The sequence below is a fragment of the Cebus imitator genome, unplaced genomic scaffold (assembly GCF_001604975.1).
Source record: "Cebus imitator isolate Cc_AM_T3 unplaced genomic scaffold, Cebus_imitator-1.0 Scaffold213, whole genome shotgun sequence".
NCBI classification, from domain to species: Eukaryota; Metazoa; Chordata; class Mammalia; order Primates; family Cebidae; genus Cebus; species Cebus imitator.
This window is the reverse complement of record NW_016107528.1, coordinates 3612145-3631773: the sequence shown is the minus strand read 5'-3', so window position 1 is coordinate 3631773 and position 19629 is coordinate 3612145. Positions and strand designations below refer to the sequence as shown.

General features: G+C 35.5%; 1 protein-coding gene across 2 annotated transcripts in view; it reads right to left on the bottom strand.

Annotated features, from left to right (window-relative positions):
- Positions 1 to 2537: 2537 nt before the first annotated feature.
- The window catches only part of RAB3C (RAB3C, member RAS oncogene family), a 130330-nt gene continuing 113238 nt past the window's right edge, over positions 2538 to 19629 (bottom strand). For both annotated transcript variants that reach the window (XM_037745774.1, XM_017548701.2), the window contains exon 3: positions 2538 to 2666. In XM_037745774.1, coding sequence (XP_037601702.1) covers positions 2544 to 2666 — 123 coding nt within the window. In that variant the 3' untranslated portion in view covers positions 2538 to 2543. The remainder of the gene's footprint in view (positions 2667 to 19629) is intronic.

Sequence of the window (19629 nt, the reverse complement as noted above, 5' to 3'; positions counted from 1 at the left end):
TCTCATGGGAGATTTGACTTAGTAGATCCAGAGTAGAGCCTGGGCTTGTAAATGTTGTCAAAACTCTACAGGTGATTAATATGTGCTCCCAGAATCACTACTGTACATAATAAGACATTACTGGGATTTTTGTTTTTAAGGTCTGAGATGTGATAAGGTTCACTTATATAGCTCTGATGGCAATACGATGGATGACCTGGAAAGCGTGGAACCTGAAGATAAGGAGACAAGATAAAAGACTACTAAATGAATGATTTGTATTAAGACATTGGCAATAGGAAGAAAAAAGACAAGAGATTGGAGAAGCATTTCGAAAGTGAAAATGATGGTATTTGGTGGTCAATGAGATTCTATTTGTAGAAGAGGAATAAATAAAAGACAGTGCTCATATTTCTACATCAGATAACTGGGTGATGATGGATCTATTAACTGAGATAGTAAATGCTAGCATAGGTACTAAATGCTATATCTGACAGAATCGTTGTCAAAAGAGTAGATACTCATAAGTGCTTGTTGAATGAATTAAAAAACCCTAATAAATCAACTGGTCATATAATTTTGGATGAAAAAAAAGAATATGTAACAGTTTGTTCCTAGAAGGAACCTTTATTGGTTTTTGACAAATCTAGATGCCTTGGGGCAGGTGGAATAGCAGACTGAGGCAAGAGACATGCAAAGCAGAGGAAAAAAAAAAATAGAAGAAGCACAAATGTTGGAAAATTTAAGCTGGGCTCCAGGAACAATGAATGGTTTAGTTTGCTTCTAGAATAGTAAGAGATAAAACCAAGAAGATATAGTGACACCATTATGTGGTATGTCTGAAAGTCAGGCTGAGGTAGTTTTAATTAATTCAGTAGGCATTGATGAGTCAGGACTTTTGGACAGAGGTCTTCCATGTTTTTAAGATCTTGTTTTTCTGGAAAACTTATAATAGCCCTTCTGGCCTGGTAGTGCTGGAACTCAGTATTTTCAGATAGGAAGTAGTCAAGGTTAAAATTACCATATTACATAGCAATTTGTGTGTCAGATGATGTCTGGCAATCAGCTAGATGTCATGATACATTTAATTGAACCAACCTTTTTGTCACTAACTTGAATGTTACTTTTATCATAAACTATATCCCCATATAGATTTGTGCCTATCTCTGGATTTTTCTATTTCATTCCATTTTGTACAAAATCTGCTGTATTTATTTGAGATGCTTTGAATTTATAATTTGAGAAAAACTGGCATTTTTACAATATTCAGTTTGCTAAAAAGAATAGCTACTTAAACTTTCTTCTGTATCCCTCAGTGGAAGATAATTACTTTTTCATATACATCTGAAACTTGTCTTTTTTAGCTTATAACCCTGTTGTTTTTTTTGAGTTGCTATCGTCAATAGTATTACTTCTTGCACTGTAACTGTGTATGTGTGCGTAAATAAGAAGTCTTCCTAGATGAACAATTAAAATTGAAAAGAAAAAAACAAAAGCAAATTGAAATATTTTCAATAGCATCTGACCTTCACTGAGTTAATGTATATGTAAAAATCATTTTGGATATTATTATTATAGAACACAAAGAATGCTGTTTGTTTTGCCTATGTATTGTCAAAGTTTTCCTTACATAAGATAATCTGTGATTATATGTACAGCTAAAGTGTGGTATTTCTTCAATCAGTCCTGGTCACCACCAGCGGGAGCTTCATTTCCCTCCTAGTATCACACAAAGCCCCACCTAGATTTTCGCTCTTTCCACAGAAAAACTGCCCTTTTTAGCCCTCTGGTTGAGTTCATGAACATTCTCCTTGGTTTTTCAGTGTCTCCTCTCAAGGTGTTGGTGGGACAGAATGAAAGATACTGTAGCCATAGGAATAAATCCCCACTGTAAACAGTCATCAGGGTCAGAAATATCTTCAGATAGTTTGATGCAGCTATGAGTCAGAAAAGGTTTTGTTTTTATCTTATCCTTTCACTCGGTTATTTGAAAATTTTTCAATTTGAACAACCTGTTTAACAAATCTTCTGGATGAGGGGGTCCACAAACTTTTTTCATAAATGGCCAAATTGAAAATATTTTAGACTTTACTGGCCATATGGTTTCTGTTGCTACTTAATTCTGCTGTGGTAGTGTTAAAGCTGTCAAAGACAGTAATGAGGTGGGTATATTCCAAAAGTTGATTTACTAAACAAGCCGTGGGCCAGATTTGGCCCATGAGTCCTAGTTTCTAGATCCCTATTTTAGATCAGTAAACTTCCAACCCATTCATTATTTATATTTTAAAAAATCAAAAGCAATGCACTAGTTTCCATGGAAGAAATGATGACAAAATGCAAAGCACTGAAATGAACAAAATGCAGAAAAATCACCAAAATGACTTCTTATCAATCCCGAAATAATGGTACTGTATATAAATAGCATTTTTTTAAATGAAGCACAAGCAGGATTGTAGCATAATGTAAACACATATATTACATGGTGGTATGGTCACTGCTTTGGGCAGAAGGACAGACTTGACTGGAGAACCATCGTTATCAGTAATAGGAGTATTTGCTCTAACTTACCAATCTTGTACTGCATTGAAGGATTCTTCATTTGTAATGTCATACATTAAAATAAAGCCCATGGCTCCACGATAATAGGCTGTAGTGATAGTCCGGTATCTTTCCTGGCCTGCTGTGTCCTAAAGAATAAAAAAAAAAATCTCTCAGAAATAAGGCAATACATTTTTGGGAAGCGATTAATAATTCCAAAAAAGTCACAATAGTGTAAAATGTACTTGCTGTGTAAAACTGTTTATCTTTTGTCTTGTTTCTGCTAATTTTTAAAAACAACACTTTTTTGCAGCCATATAACAGATGTAGATATTTTCAGGGTACACGTAATAATTTAATATATTTATATATTTTATAAAGATCAAATCAGTGTAATCAGGAAAGACATAATTTTAAATATTTGTCTTTTCTTTATGCAGAAACATTCAAATTATTCTCTCCTATCTACTTTAAAATATACAATCGATTACTATAAATTATAGTCACCCTAAAGATTTATCAAATACTATGTCTTATTTCTTCTACTAAGCTCTATGTTTGTACTTCAGAAGACCAACTCTAAATATTATTGGTGTTCAAAAGAGTTGATCAGAAACAAGGGATAGAAAGCTTATTTAAGGAAATAATAAGAGAAAACTTTCCAAAGCCTGAAAAATAGATAAATATCCAGGTGTAGCAAGGTCAGGGAATATCAAACAGATTTGACCCAAATAAGACTACCCCAAGGCATGTAATAGTCAGACTCTCAAAGGTCAAGGGCAAATGGAGAATCCTAAAAGCAGCAAGCACAAAGAAGCAAATAACATATAAAGGAACTCCAATTTGTCTGACAACTTCTCAGTGAAAACCATAAAGGCCAGAAGAGAGTGGGACTGTTGTTTTTAAAGTGCTAACAGAGAAACTTGCCATCCAAGAATACTGTATCCAGCAAAAATATCCTTTATCTATGAAAGAGATGAAGTCTTTCCCAGACAAACAAAACCTGAAGGAATTCAACACCACCAGACCCATCTACAAATGTTAAAGGGAGTTCTTCAATCTGCAAAGAAAACCTATTAATATGCAAATAGAAGACACTTGAAGGTATAATCCCCACTAAAAAAATTAAGTGCATAGAAAAACTGACAATACTCTATAATTGTGGTGGCAATCCCCTCAGGATTCTAGTATAAAGCCCAAAAGACAAATCTAAACAACAATAGTTACAGCAACCTGTTAAGAGAAAGGTAATATATATGTAAATTGTAATAACACAGGGTCAAAATGTGGGAGGACAGTTTTAAAGTGCAGAGGGGTTTTTTTTTTTCCATTTTTTCTTTGTTTCTGTTCTTTTCTTTGTGATCTAGGATAAGTTGCTATCTCTTTTAAATCACTTATTATGTCCTAATGATATCTATATGGCAGCTTTGCAATATTCTGAAAAAAAGTTTTTTTGGTAAAGAACCAGCTCAAAGTACCTTCTATGTTTATTTACTTTCATTATCAGCATCTAACTGCAGAAAATAAAATAAAAAGAAAGATCAGACATATTTAAAATCTGAGCTTTTACTATAGTTTAAGATCAGGGAGTATATTAGCTCCACCATGTGCATTTATCTGCTAAGTACAAGCCAGTGTGGGGACAAAAAGGAAGTTTATAAAAATGTCCCTGCTTTTAAGAAGCTTGCAATTCAGTCTCGGTTTATTCAACTCTAAGATGGGAATATAAATACCTGCTTTGTATGTGTGTTTCAGTCAGATAGATCTGGATTTGAGGTCCTTCTCTCCCATTAGATAGCTGAGGAATGTGGACAAGTTACTGAACCTCTGTAAACCATATCCCTCTAACATTTAGCATGCTTGCTAGGGTTCTGTGAAGTAATTCATGTGAAGTGCTTCCCATAGAGAGCATCACACAAAAATTGGTCAATAAATGGCAAGTACTAGCTTTTATTCCTGAAATGTGGGACAGCCAGGCTAACAGAAGATAAAGATAGCCGCTTACAAGTACAGAAGTTTGATACTTTCAAAAGGGGTAGCATATAACAGTTTAATTGTTCCTTACTTCAAATTCCCTCCTCAGGACCTGGGGCATCACTTACAAATGCTTTTCAGTTTCTCTCTTTGCCCCTTTCTCTGGAGACTGGCATCTGGCTTATCTTTCCTAGTACTCTTTAGATGCTTAGCAGTTTGGACAGAAATATTATCTTCTTTCAACTTTAGTCTGGACTCTCGTATCTCAGAGATGCCTCCTTTGGGTGCAGAGTGCTTCCCAGCTACCAAGGTTTAACAGGCCTTGGAGGGAAAACTAATGTGTTGCACATAAGAACAGCTCCCTTTACCATCAAAACAAAACTAACATCTCATAAGGTCACTACTGGGAAGGGCTCATGTTGAATTTGCTGTTCTTTACCCATAGGTATGTACCTGCTTAGATGCTTACACTCCACCATGAACGGCAGTGTGAAACTAAAGATTGCCTACTACTTTCTCCCAATTTGTGTGGTATATCCCATTTGGCTCCTGAAAGTCTATAGAAGAGTGATGAAAGGAGGCTGGGAATCAGTGAATGCTTCTGGAAGAATGTAGGGTATAAAATGGAACTGAAAATTAGCTAAGGGTGTGAATTTTTGTGAAGCCAACAATTGTATTCTACTCTTGGAGCAGGGATAAGGTTGGCCTGATTAGAAGATATTTATTTGGTAATTTTACAGAAAATAAAGTTTCAAAAGTAGGATGAAAACAGATTCTAGTACTCAAAATATCAGAAATAATGTAAAACAGGTGAGGAAGATCTTTCAGAACATAGTCCCAATGGCAGAAAACAAACAAACAAAAAGATTATAACCACACAAAAATCTGTCAATTCCTTGAACATAAAAAAAGTAAAATTAAAATGTTAGAACATCAAATGTTAAACTGATAAAGTATATTTGCATTAGACGAAAGAGACCAAAGATTAATATATTTAATATGTAAAATGGTGTTAAGAAATCACTAAAAAAAGTTAAATATTCTAATAGTAAAAATTACTTATAAATAGGCATATAAATGGCTAATTAATTTATAAAAGAGTTGAACCCAAGCCATAATAATAGATATGCAATGCTGCATAATTGCATGACTATATAATATAAATTACTTGGCCATTATTTGAACATTTTATTGTACTTTGCCTACTATTTTATAAATAGTAAAAATAAAAATGTAGATGCTAGGGATAAACAAAGATGTCATAAACTATATCATAGGGGCAAATATACAAACTATGCAGAAAGAAGCAAATCTTGAACTTATTTGGATATTCTTACATATTCATTGGATTTAATTCAGTTAGCAGTATATCCAACTGTGAAACAAAGAAGAAAGTTAGATCAACATGGATAAAATGCCAGAACCAAACTTCCAAAGACCATTTATAATGCAAAGTATAAGCGAGGCTTTTGTGATATGAGTAAGCTTTCCAGGGAGCAGAACCCCTTATAACTATTCAGTCTTTTCAGTCTATTTAAAAATTTTCCCACATTTGGCTTGGGTTCATATTTTCCAGAACATATTATCTATAAATGTAATTTACCTTTTTTTTTTTGTTTGTGCCTATTTTAAAATAAATTTAAATGGCTTTCTTTTTCTCTTGGTCACACTTTTTTTTTTTTTTTTGCATTGATTATATAGTGTTTTTACAGGTTGGGACCCCAAGCCTGCTGCCTTCTCCGCACTACAATAGACAGCTTCCCCCTAATTTCTCAATAGGGGAAAACAACCAATTTACCCAGATACTGCTAAAAGGTGACCTAGACCTTTTCTGTCAAGCATGTTTTCAGCACAGACACTGAATAATGTTGTGTTGAAAAACTGACTTTATCTATCTCTTTCTTCTTGACCTCTTTCAGTGACGGTATCCCCTTTTCATAAAATGCTAATTTCATTTTGACAGTAAAGAAACTTGTTCTAGTGTTATGAAATACATCAATTTCATGTTGTGGTCATATTTAATCTTTGAGAGAGAAGAAATCAAGTCGCCATTATATTCTGATTGAAATGTTACAGGAAACTTAGAAACCACAGGGCTGAATAGCCATTATGTATCAAAATCAAAAAAGAGAGAGGGGAAAACCAGCTTTCAAGAAAAAAAAAAATAGAAGCTTTCTGATAGTACTTAAGTCATAGCAAGGGGCAAGATCTTCAACATCATTCTGATTTGAACCCAGAAACACAATCTAACTGGTAATATTTATCACTTAAAAGCTCTCAGGGAGAATAAGAAATTGCACTAAGTAGGGAAAGTATAGTAAGAAATAAAATGAGAAAATTTCTTCTCCAAATATAAAGAATAAAATTAAGCTAATACACAGACATCAGGTTGGCTTTGTTTTGGCTTTGAAAACAATTTCAGGATTATAAACTCATTAGCATTTTCTTCCGTTATATAAGGAAGAAAAGGAAGTGGAAAAAACACTTCATTACAATTGACATTTATTAATGATGACAGAAAGTTATATTTGAAAGAAAAAAAACATTTTATAATGTCAAGTGCCTCTAATGTAATTAAACTTGAACAGTCTCAGGTAACTAACTAAAATGGTATCTCTTCCCAATTTGCCCAGGAAGCTGGCTCAAAATCCTGGCTTCGTGTTGTTCCTCTGCCTAGCTGGATCTAATAACTGGGTATACTTGCTGACTTTCCATAAATGTAGGCTTCTGAAGATTGAAAAACAACTGGAAATCTCAGAGAGAAAATGAGGGATACAAATGTGATTAAAAAAAAAAAAAACTTTCTTCCATGAGTGATAGCTTTCATTTTCTTCTTTTTTAAAAACAAAATTATTTTAGTTAAATATTTTGATTTCCCAATCATGTTTTTAGGATAATTGTGGCATTAATGGCAGGTTTGATTAACAAATACTTAAATACCTGTCAAGAAAAAAACAAACTTTAAAATGAAAAACATTCACAGCTTGGTAAGTAGTAGCCTAAAACATTTTTGGTTTGAATTTGGCACACTTATGTTTGTTTCTGACTTATAATTTTTTTTTCTGATGAAATCTTTCTTTTTTAAAATAAATAAATAAATGGTGATATTCTCAAAACCTTTTGAGGTCATGCAGAAGTAACACTTAGCTTTAAAAATTGAGGAAATGGTCATTTGTAAGGTATGAGTTGTACTGTCATTTGTGTTTTGTTTTAGTGGTTATTTCTCTTGGTATTTAATTAAAGGGAAAATGGGCGTAACTGTTAGTAAAGAAATATAACTTAAATAATACAGCCACAATGAAAATACATCCATTGAATACCTAGACAGAGAAAAATAGATCAAAGGACAGATAATCCTGATATATGATAAAGTAGACAGTTTTTTTAGGTGGAGAAACCAAATCAAAACACATCAATGTAACTGATCAGCAAAAGTGGCTTAATGAAGCTGTAGAAAAGAATATGCGATAACCTAAAAGGGGAAGTCAAAAGAAATGGGGGCTGGGAACAGTGTAATCCAAGACTAAAAAACCCGCTTTACCTAATGAGTTTCCAAATGGACATAAAGAAGTGAAATAGAATACTTAGTTATTGAGCACTTAGGTAAGTGGAAATCTCTTAATTCGTACCTAGTTACCTTATGCCCAAAGAAATTGTTTTGAATCGTTAAAGACAGTTTATGCTCAGTATAGTTTAATGTTAACACTGATTGATTCATTCAACAAACATTTAGTAAACACCTATTACAAGTTAGGAATTGCAATAGGTATATATTAAGCTTATTTTACCTACTCTAGCCATATTTGTACATTTTAAAATTCTACACAGTGGAAGCATTTCATTAGGAATACCATATTCTCTATATAATCTACAAAAATTTAAAGTTGAAGGGAAAGGAAGAATGGGAATAATCATTAGTAACGAAAAGTAACTCAAATAATACCACCATTTATTTTTCTAAAGAACCAGACAGCATAGCAATTTAAAATTGTAATAGAGACAATTTATTCAGTGTTGAAGACCCCCAATTCAGTTTCTGCTGTGGGTTGTATTATGTCCCCCAGAGAGATACATTGAATTCCTCACCCCAGACCATGAATGTGATCTTCTTTAGAAAAAGGGTCTTTGCAGATACAAACAAGTTAAATGAGGTCTTTTTAAAATTATTTCAGTAGGTTTTTGGGGAACAGGTGGTGTTTGTTTACATGAATTAAGTTCTTTAGTGGTGATTTCTGAGATTTTGGTGCACCCATCGCCCGAGCAGTGTACGCTGTACCCAATGTGTGGATCATTTTGGATTAAAGTGGGCCCTAATCGTTATACATGTAACACTTTAGGTACATAACACTCAAGAGGAGAAAGCCATGTAAAGGCAGAGGCAGACACTGGCCTGATGAATCTGTAAGATAAGGACTACCAAGAACTGGATTCTCCCCTAGTGCCTTCAGAGACAGCATGGTGCTGCTGACACCTTAATTTAGAACTTCCAGCCTCCAGAACTGTGCGGCAATACATTTCTGCTGTGTTAAGCCACCCAGTTTGTGCCTCTTTGTTACAGTAGCTCTAGGAAACTACCACAGTCACTGATCCCACTTTGCAATCTTCATGATCAGACTGAAAGCAATATAAATCTCAGAGCTACCCCCACACACCGTTAGTACTCTACAGAAGAAAAAGCAACAAAATTCAAGGTGGTCTATGGAGAAGCCAAACGTAGTCTCACTGAGTGAAAGATGTTATGCTAAAATCCACTACCATATTCTACATTTAACTTACGCTAAATGAACCTGTTAAAAAAAGTTGGTTTGATATATCTTGTACTTCAAAAACTAGCTATCTATCTATTTCTCTATCTCTTTATCTATTCTAACATATGTCCTATTAGAAGAACAAACAATGTTGCTTGATGTGACAAAAATTTTAAATTAGTTTCTATTGGGATTTCAACCCAAAATAATTGAGATACTGTTACAGAAAAATGTAAAGTCATGATGTATATACTGAGACACAACTCCCCCAAACAACAGAAGCAACAAAATTTCAATTATTACACATCATGTTGTTTATGTAATGTCATTAATACTTGCCCCCAAGTTGCATTTTTAGAGATTTCCATAAATAGGCACAAAGCAGTATTGAATTTGTCTTTTAAAAATAAGTAATTGAATTAGGAAGCTTAAATATTTTATGCTTTCTTGTTGCACATTTATTTTGGAATGAAATAGAAACTTTTTCCTTAGAGCAGTTAATCCTCCATTAAAATAAAATTTACACACCACTTTTCCCAACTGATCTTGTGCAGTCAGCCTGACTTCATTTATGCACAATTAGTTGTACAAGCATTTTACAAAAAGCCCACATTTTAGAAAGTACTAATAAGCTGGCCTCTAAATAGTTCTTCAATCAGTTTAAATATTCTCCCTACCTATAGTCCTTTATCCACCCTTTTCATACCTGCAGATTTTATTGATCAGACTTTTCTTGTCGTGACGTCTGGCTTTGAAATACCAAAACCCTTCATTTTACAATGGTATCCACTTCTAAGTAAAACCTAATAGAATAAGCCTGAGGCAGAAGGATAAAACCTGACCTATTATTTCATGGCAGTGTTACCATGGCAATTCATCTTTCCTGGAAGAGAGGAAAAGCCATAGATAGCTTTTTTATAGGGGGCCTTTGACTCCATTGTCAGTAATACCCTGACATATCTACCAATTTTATGTTTCTGCTCGTGAAGGTTGGAGATGCTTTTCAGTAAACACTGTTTAAACACTCAGATGAACTCTCTTCAAGACCTTAATAAAATTTACAACCAAAAGCATATAAAGACATCTTTACTTATTTTATTTAAGTGCTTGTTTCCTAAGAATGTTTAACACAAAGGCAGGAGAAGGCACCATTTTTGCTTTCCTTCTAATTAATCTTTTTGACATACTTCTTCCCAGTGGGATTTTGATTAGGCTCATTTTTTTTCGAAACCTGCAGGATAAATATATAAATGCAGGCAGCTTACAGCTTTTAGTCAAGGTTGAGAATTGTTTTTCATCACAGAACACAATAAGAAACACTTGCATAAGATCAAATGCGTTGCATTTTAAAGGATATCAGACTTTTGAGTGGGACTTTTACTATTGCCCTAAAATAGGCAACTAAGACTCAAACCAGACTCTTTGAATGGGTGCTTTCATGCACACAAAGCCATGTGCTGGTTGGGCTGATTGGATAGTATCTGCTTAAACAATGACATTTTGACCTGCTTTTGTGTAAGAGTGGGAGATAGGAGGGTTGAAGAGGGGGAGGCAGTAGAGAAGCCTGATTTCCCGCAGCTTGGCATGCCTAGGTTATGTGAGTTTCCCATGGATCATCAGTAAACACTATAGCAGGTAGCTGTACTTGAGACATTTTGCCATTAAGCTACCTCCAAGAGAGCTGTCTCCTGGATGAGGTGTGGAAAGCTATGATATATATTATCAGGGGCAGAAGGGAGCTGAAGACATTTAAAAAAGAAGGAATCTGAGCAAATCTTCCACTATACAGCAAGAGAACCCTAAAAGGCTCTCGGAATATCCTCCATAAGGGAACCAGCATTCAGATGTGTCACAGAGAAGCTTGTTCTGTGGGTGGCAGGACAGGCTTCACTAAAGAAGTCAAGAAAGAATTGTAATTGCACATCAGGTTAGGCACATCAGGTTAGTCATCTGTCCTCTCTTCATCTTCCAGCTCTCATTCCATCCCTGGTTTTGAAACAGTAAGGACTACAAAAAGAAGGGACTGAAAGGGAGGATCAAACTGCTTTTTTGATTACATTAGCAGTCCCTGGGAATGTAGCCAGATTTATGGTAAGGGAAGAATATTATTGTTAAACTGGATGTGACAATTTTGCCTTTTTAAACCGAACTCAACAGTACTGAGATTTTTTTTTTTAATCAACTTTTAAAAGAGCACTTTTAGGTTCACAGCAAAACTGACCAGAAAGTACAGAGATATCTCATACACGTCCTAGCCCCACACATGCATAGCCTCTTCCAGTATCAATGTCCCCCACGAGAGTGGTGCATTTATTACAACTGATGAACCTACATTAACATATCATTGTCACTCAAAATCCATAGTTTACATTAGGGTTCACTCCTGGTGCTTCATATCCTGTGGTTTTGTGGAAATTTGTAATGACATGAATCCATAATTATAGTATCCTATGGAGTAAGTTTCACTGCCTTAAACATCCTCTGTGCTCTGACTGAGTTTGTTTGTTTTGTTTTTAAATAAGAGAACAATAAGTGGAGATACTATGAGATCTATTCAAGTCATGGTTTGGGGATGGGTATAGGTGACTGGGCAAAGCATAATCAAAACAGGGTTTAGATAAAAGTAGTGTAACAGTACACCACAAGTTTAGGCTTTTTACCAAGTTAACTACCAATAAAATATTACAAAAACAACATCAAGAATGTAGACTTAAACAGGGTGTTACATGTATGTACATTCACATATATCACGCCATTTATTTATTCTGAAGTAGTAGACCATTTTTTAGATGATGAAACTGAAAAGTAAAGAGGTTTGGTGCCAGTTCTAAGTCACAGTGCTGGGAAGTGACACAGATCATGCCAAAGACCAGCTTTTCTCAAATATCCAAAGTGTAGGCCTCTTTTTGAATATTAGGTTAAATAGTGAGGAATTTAGGTTATATATTTTTTCACTCCGGCTCTCTATTTGATGTTATAATCTCACTTTTGAACTTTTATTCATGTATGTGCTTTAGATCATTTTCAGCTTTGCTATTTCAAACCCCATTCCTTTTTCAACCAATTGTAGCTGTGTGCAGTGCTAAGACTCTACTGAAATTGTTCATGCTAAAATAATCAGTGACCTCATCACTGCCATATCCAGCAGTTTAACTTTTGATTCTCCTCTTACTTGTCTATTCTGAAACACATGGTATAGATGATAACCCCTTATTTCTTTAAATTCACTCTTTCGGGGCATGACTCTCTCCTGATTCTTAAGTCTCTTTTAAGTTTTCTTCTTCACTTGGCAAGCTCCTCTTCCTGATTGGCAAGCTTCCCTTTCTGCTCACCTCTTAAAGGTGCTTTAGAGGCTTCTGATCTCATTCTTTCTCATCGTCTTGTATGATGCTACCAGATACTACACTGTCTCCACAGTTTCAAACATCATTGATAAATATAATAGCTCCTCTTACTAGGAAACCTTGAATACGCTTCCATATTCCAGAACCACGTTTTCATCAGGGGACACACAGATATCTCAAATTTAACTTGTGCAAAAAACTAAAGTCAATGAATTTCTCCAGAATCTATTGTGTCACCAGCACTTAAAATTTTTAATCACAACATCAAAACTCACAAATTTGAACAAGCTGAAAATTTTCCACCTATCCAATATTCTTCTTGGTCTTCCTTCATCGATTTCCCGTCCATACTTTTAAAGATATAATTAGATATGAAATTAACTTTCCTTAAGCTTAGGTCAAGTCAAAAGACAAAAAAAAATCACCTAAATTTTTCTGTATTGCAATATTTTATTCTCATTACCAGTCAGTCACAGCCTTGACTATCCTCTAGGGAAAAAAAAAAATACCTTCAGTCCTGGAGGCAAGGCCAGCAGTATCTTCAGGAAGAAAAAAAAAAAGTTGCACCAAAACTCATCCTGTGGAATTAAATAGATTTTTGTGGAAAAAAAGACAAAAGTATAATTTAGTAGAACTTACAGTATTAGAAGCCAGGAAACCTGAGTTCTAGTTGAATCTCTGGTACTTGTTAGGTATGTGAACTTGCTCATCTCACTGGTATCTCTAGGCTTTGATTTTCTCATTTATAAATGAGAAACTACATTTTCTAAGTCCTTTTCAGCTCTGAACTAAAACAAATTTTTTTCTCTCATAGTATTTTTGAAATAGTGGATCAGAATCCTTTTATCAGGAAATTGGCCCATTAATATTTTCTATAATTACCACTATATTTACTTGTATATTTACTATCTTATTTTATGACATTTGACCTGATTATATTATGTTTCTTTTTTTCACATCCTGCTTTCTCTTTGGTTGAAAATTTTCTATTTTGTCTAATCTTATTCACCTCTTTATTAATTTGGAAGTGATACCTATAATAAAGCAATTATTAAAATGTTAGACTTTATATTTAAAATAAGCAATCAATATTTTCAACTTCATTTTCCAAAATTAAAATACTTGGAATAATTTTTCAGTCATCCATTCCTATCTTAAATAACAATGTCATACAATGTTTTATATTTTAAAACTACCTTGACTTTTCACTCCCCAAATTAGACGTTTTTTAATGTAGACATTATTTATTTGAATTTATCCCCATGATTTCCAATTTCCCTGCTCACAGTTTTTGCTTGCATCTCAAATCATCCTTCCATGTTTTTGAAGTGCATTTTTTAGAAATCCCACTGGTGAAGGTCTGCAAGTAATAAATACTCCTTTTGTATGTCAAAATATATTTTTGGTAAATCCTTATTAACGAATAATGTTTAGCCGGGTATACAATTCTAGTGATAGTCTATCTTCACTTTATCATATTATTCTGTTGTTTTCAGGCTTCAATTGATACCATTGAAAAGTCTGCTGTCAGTCTAATTGTTGCTCCATTTTAATCACTATCTTTATTGCAACAAAGACCTCATGACCTCCATCATCATCCATACTACCATTCACCTGTTATTCAAAACCATGCTACATCTTCCTGTTGGCTAGGAAATAAAGTCCAAGTTTCTGAGGCTGTTTTTCATTTGTACCCAACACATGAGCTATCTTAACTTTGAAGCTACCTACTAATATTTTCTATATTTACCACAAAGGAGCTTCCTTTCATCTTTGGTATTCTATAGTTTCACTGTGATGTGGCTACATCTACATTCCTTTTACATGTACTGCTCAGGGATCATTGAGCTTCCCAATTTTGAGGATTATTGCCTTGTAACAATTTTAGAAAACAAATTCAGTTATTAACCTTACAAGCTACTTTAACCTTATTTTTAAAATGTGTTTATTTTAGAATTCCAATTATATGTAAGCAGATAGGGTAACCATACATCCTAGTTTGCACAGGAATGTCCTGGTTTATGCCTGTGTTTTATCAACAAACTTAATTAATGATTGTCTCAAAAGTCCTCTAAACCTCTTAATTCATGTTTGAAGCCAGATGAGGGTTTATAAAGCAAGTTCATAATTTCTGACATATTTTAAAGATTTTTATCATATTACCATCGTCAATTCTATAGAGTTGAAGAGTATTTGCAAAAATTGTAAAGCCTAGCTAGGTTACACACACTGTAACCGTGTTCATTTTAAAAGAAAACCAGTGAGTTTGTCTCTAAAATAAGAGTATTTCTCTGTCATGTGCAGTTCTTGCCCTGATTCTGACCAGCTTTCTTTAGTTACATATTTTGAAAAGTGATTGTGTCACTCATGCAGGTCAAGATCACAGGCTGGTATCTGCCTCACAGAAGTGCTCTGTTTGATTAACGTTGTGTTTAAAATTTCTTATGCTAATATTTTTAAATGTGAATTTTTTACACAAAAGCCCAGATTTCTAATTTGTTTTGAAAATTTCAAAGGATGGTAAAAGTGGTACCTGCATTGCCCTGTGACCACAGAGGACTACAGCTAGTAGCCGCTGCCACTTTGTACTCTTATCTGGCTGTCTTTACGTTGTTGACTGTCCCCTGAGGTGATGAAGCTTTGAGATAACCCCACTACCTCCATCACCATCTGCACTACCATTTACTCCTGTTCAAAAACATTCTATGTCTTCCTACTGGCTGTAGAATAAAGTCCAAATTTCTTAGGTTACTTTTTATTTGACCACAGGATCCCTATCCAATTTTATATTTACATTTATACTTAGTATGTATGTTTATTCTTTTGTTTTTGATCCCTTCATGTCAGAATTTGACCATGTTTCCTCATCTGTCCCTGTTTTCTTATCTTTCTTCTTCATTGACTTATACTCCTTTACACCTATCCTTTTGTTCTTGTGTTTTCATGTTCACATATATCTTCAAAAATAAAAATAAAAATATTCTAGGTTGGGTGTGGTGGTTTACGCCTGTAATCCCAGTACTTTGGGAGGCCGAGGCAGGTGGCTCACTGGAGGTCAGAAGTTTGAGATCAGCCTGGCCGACATGGCAAAACCCTGTCTCTACTAAAAATACAAAAATTAATGGGGCATAATGCTGCATGCCTGTAATCCTAGCTATTCAGGAGGCTAAGGCAGGAGAATCACTTGAACCCAGGAGGAGGAGGTTGCAGTGAGCCAAGATAGCTCCACTGCACTCCAGCCTGGGTGACACAGTGAGATTCTGTCTCAAAAAAAAATTATATCAAATGTCTATTCTTTTTATTTTTCTAGACTATTTTTAAACTAAGAATAAAACTAATTATTAACTTATCCCAAATAATTTAGTGCCTAGGAAAAATTGATGTTCAGACTCAAAATTGATACAAAGCAAAAATTAGTTGTTTAATCAATATTCTTAACCTAACTTCTTAATGAAAACCAACCAAACATTAAATATCTATATTCCTAGCATTGTGTGGGGTAGTGAGAAAAATACAAAGTAAACATCTGTGAGATACAACCTTGAAATCAGAAAATTTGTATTTCCCATAAACTTGCAAAATGAAGCACATAAAGCAATTTGTGTGTGAAGCGTTTAATTGTATGATGTAAGTGCTAGAGAAATCAGAGAAGAAACAAATCAATGTGAGCTGAAGCAAGCTCCAGGAAAGGGTAAGGGTGGTGCAGGTTCCCAGTGATGGATAGATTTTGATGGGCTGAGGGGTGTTTGTTACTACACCAAAATCACAATGATGAGAAAGACCATGAAAATGGGTTAGGGAGGAAAAAGGCTAACACTGATGTTTATCTTTTGTGTATTTTCTATCACTTTTACATTGCAAGAACTGAAACAATATTTAGGTATCGCAGAGGCTTCTGTTTGGCCTTGAAAAACTCACCGGACACTGCACAAGGGCAGTATGATGGTCACACCCTCCCTATTTTTTAAACTGTAGTTTCCAAGGGGATGATGGGGGTAGAGGGAAGGTACCAAGAACAAATTCTTGTGTATTTCAGAGTGGGATCCATAATCTGTATTGGAAGAAAGCAAATATAATATATGACATGGTATCAGTTATATATTGTCCTTTATATAAAGGGCAAGTAATTAAAGCCCTTTGAGTTTTTGCTTTCTAGCTAAAATAATGATGATATTATCTATCTTCTCAGGGTGTCTGTGAATATTATGTAACATACGTAATGCTTCTTGTGCATACTAGGTGCTCAATAAATGAGACTCCCTCTGCTTTTTTATTCAGTGACAGCAACATGTGGCACAAAGAAAGGGCTTTGGAGTTCGAACACCTGGGTTGCTACCCCAGCTCTAAGACTCACATGCAGGGTATCTTCAGAAATACCATCTAACCTCTCCGTTCATGTTTTCTGATTTGAAAAATGAAATCAATACCTAATACTGAGTTGAGCTGCAAGACATAAATAAGAAAAGTTCGCTGTAAAGTATAAAATGCTATAGGTAGCATCATCATTATAGGTTTTGTTAATAACAGAAAAAATTGAAGCTAGCCTGTCAGATCCCAATAGAAAATGTCTGTTAAGACAAAACTGGATTGCTCAGTGGAACAAAATTTTTTGCTCATCCCACTCCCAGGGGAGAAGAGAAAATAAAGATATTTGTCCTTCAGGATCTGCCAGAATCCACATGCTCTCATTTTCTCTCTCCATGTCTCCTTACATAAAATGAGAAGAGAATTCAAAGATGAAATATGCAATTAAATTCTTAACATGACTGTCACCTGAATATGCTTGCTGATTTCTTTAAGTTCTTCTGCACATTCTTATTTTTATGATCGTTTTGATCCTCATGGAAACAAAGAACCTAGTAAATTATAAGGGTGTTTCAAGATTAAAGCAGATTCCCACATCTCACACTAGTTTGTAGTTTGAGTGATAAGAATCCATAAGTATTATGCCTGGTGACAAAGTCTCTAAAATAGAAAGAAAAAAAAGGAGAAATGAAAATGGAGAAATCAGATGCTAGAGAACTAGACGCTGCTGCAGCATCTCATCATGTGCTCCGTAGAGAGAACAAGCACATAGCTGCCTGTGCAACAAGAGGACCAAATGACTGCCTCTCGGAAGAGCAGTGGACAGCCGGGGACAAGAGAACAGAGAAAAGGTGGCAACTTTGGAAAAGCTTCTTTCTTTCTCTCTCACTCTCTCTTCAAGATGGAGTCGTGCTCTTTCACCCAGGCTGGAGTGCAGTGGCACAATCTGACACAACAACTTCCACCTCCCAGATTCAAGCAATTGTGCCTCAGCCTCCCAAGTAGGTGGGATTATAGGTATGTACTACAAGGCCCAGCTAATTTTTGTATTTCTAGCAGGGACAGGGTTTCTCCATGTTGGCCAGGCTGGTCTTGAACTACTAACCTCAAGTGATCCACCTGCGTCAGACTCCCAAAATGCTAGGATTACAGGGGTAAGCCACCATGCCCAGCCTGGAAAAGCTTCTTGATTTGACCTGAAATAGTACTACTGTTTATAATGACGTACATTTTTCTTTATAGTGGGTCCACTTTACTTATTAGTTTCTTTTTTTTTGAGGCGGAGTTTTGCTCTTGTTACCCAGGCTGGAGTGCAATGGCGCGATCTCGGCTCACAGCAACCTCTGTCTCCCGGGTTCAAGCAATTCTCCCGCCTCAGCCTCCCGAGTAGCTGGGACTACAGGCGTGCACCACCATGCCCAGCTAATTTTTGTATTTTTAGTAGAGACAGGGGTTCACCATGTTGATCAGGATGGTCTTGATCTCTTGACCTCGTGATCCACCCGCCTCGGCCTCCCAAAGTGCTAGGATTATAGGCGTGAGCCACCGCGCCCGGCCTTAGTTTCTTTTTAAATAATATTTGATCTTAAATAATTCTAAAAACGTAGTGCAATGATAGTACATCCAAATGGCGTATCTAAACATCAAAGGCAATTCTGAGTGGGCCGGTACTGTCTCACAAGTGGTTAATTTGGTGAAAAATATTAAGCCTATTTGTCCAGCATTCGGGAAATGGTGATACTAAGACCGAGGCCTCAGACAGCCTAGTGTACTTTCATGTATGACTTTACTGACCTCACATTTCTGTATGAGATTATACAATATGAAACTTTATAAGGCACAAAGTTATCCACGGCCTCCTAAGGTCAATAGTAACAGCAATTGAGGCTTCAAGATCACATGGCTAATTAGATGCCAAACCCTGGCTTTTCACTGACTTTTTGGGGGGATATGTTGAAACCATCCAGAGGTGGCTTCCATTGCTGTTAAAGTAATTCCTTTCTGTTTAGTTCGGATCAGACGCCAAAGAGATCGGTGCTCGGATCCATAACGGGAGGAACTGAAATCAGAGATGGGGGTCAGAGGCCAGCTACAAAGAAGACTGAAGGGTTGAGAGATGGACCTATGGAAAGCAATCAAGGAGGCGCCATAAACCTCAGGAGTCTGAAGAGTGTCTTCCTACCAACTTTGAGGATAGGAGTCTTTCTGATAGAGCATACAACATGGGAAATGCCTTTTTTTCATTTTATACATCTTTATTCAAGACAGAACTGGAATTTACTGGTGGAAATTGTGGCCTGTTCATTGGCTGCAAAGATTAAAGAAGGTAGAAAGGCAGACATGTCAGTTTGAGGACTGCTCTGTGAGTTGTGGACTCCTCTGTGGAGGAGGTGCGACCCCTCTAGAAGGTAGGAGGGCCTGGGTGGTGTAGGGAGACTGAGTCTCATGGGCACCCAGGACCACTCTGACATTGTTAACTCTGGGTCCTGCTTTTGAAAAGGATAAAACTTGACTGAAATGCCAAAGACAACAACATGTAAAATCAAGGCCAAACGCTTATGAGAACTTGACACAATTTAAATGTAGAATAACAGCTACTGAATGTATTCAATCTGAATTCTATTTAGGGGTTAAATTTGCTGCTAAGTCAGAGAAAACAAATTCCCAAGAGTTATTACAAATGAACCAACTCTATTATTTCAGATCAAAAGAAAATAAGAGTAAAAAGCCACAATGAGAAA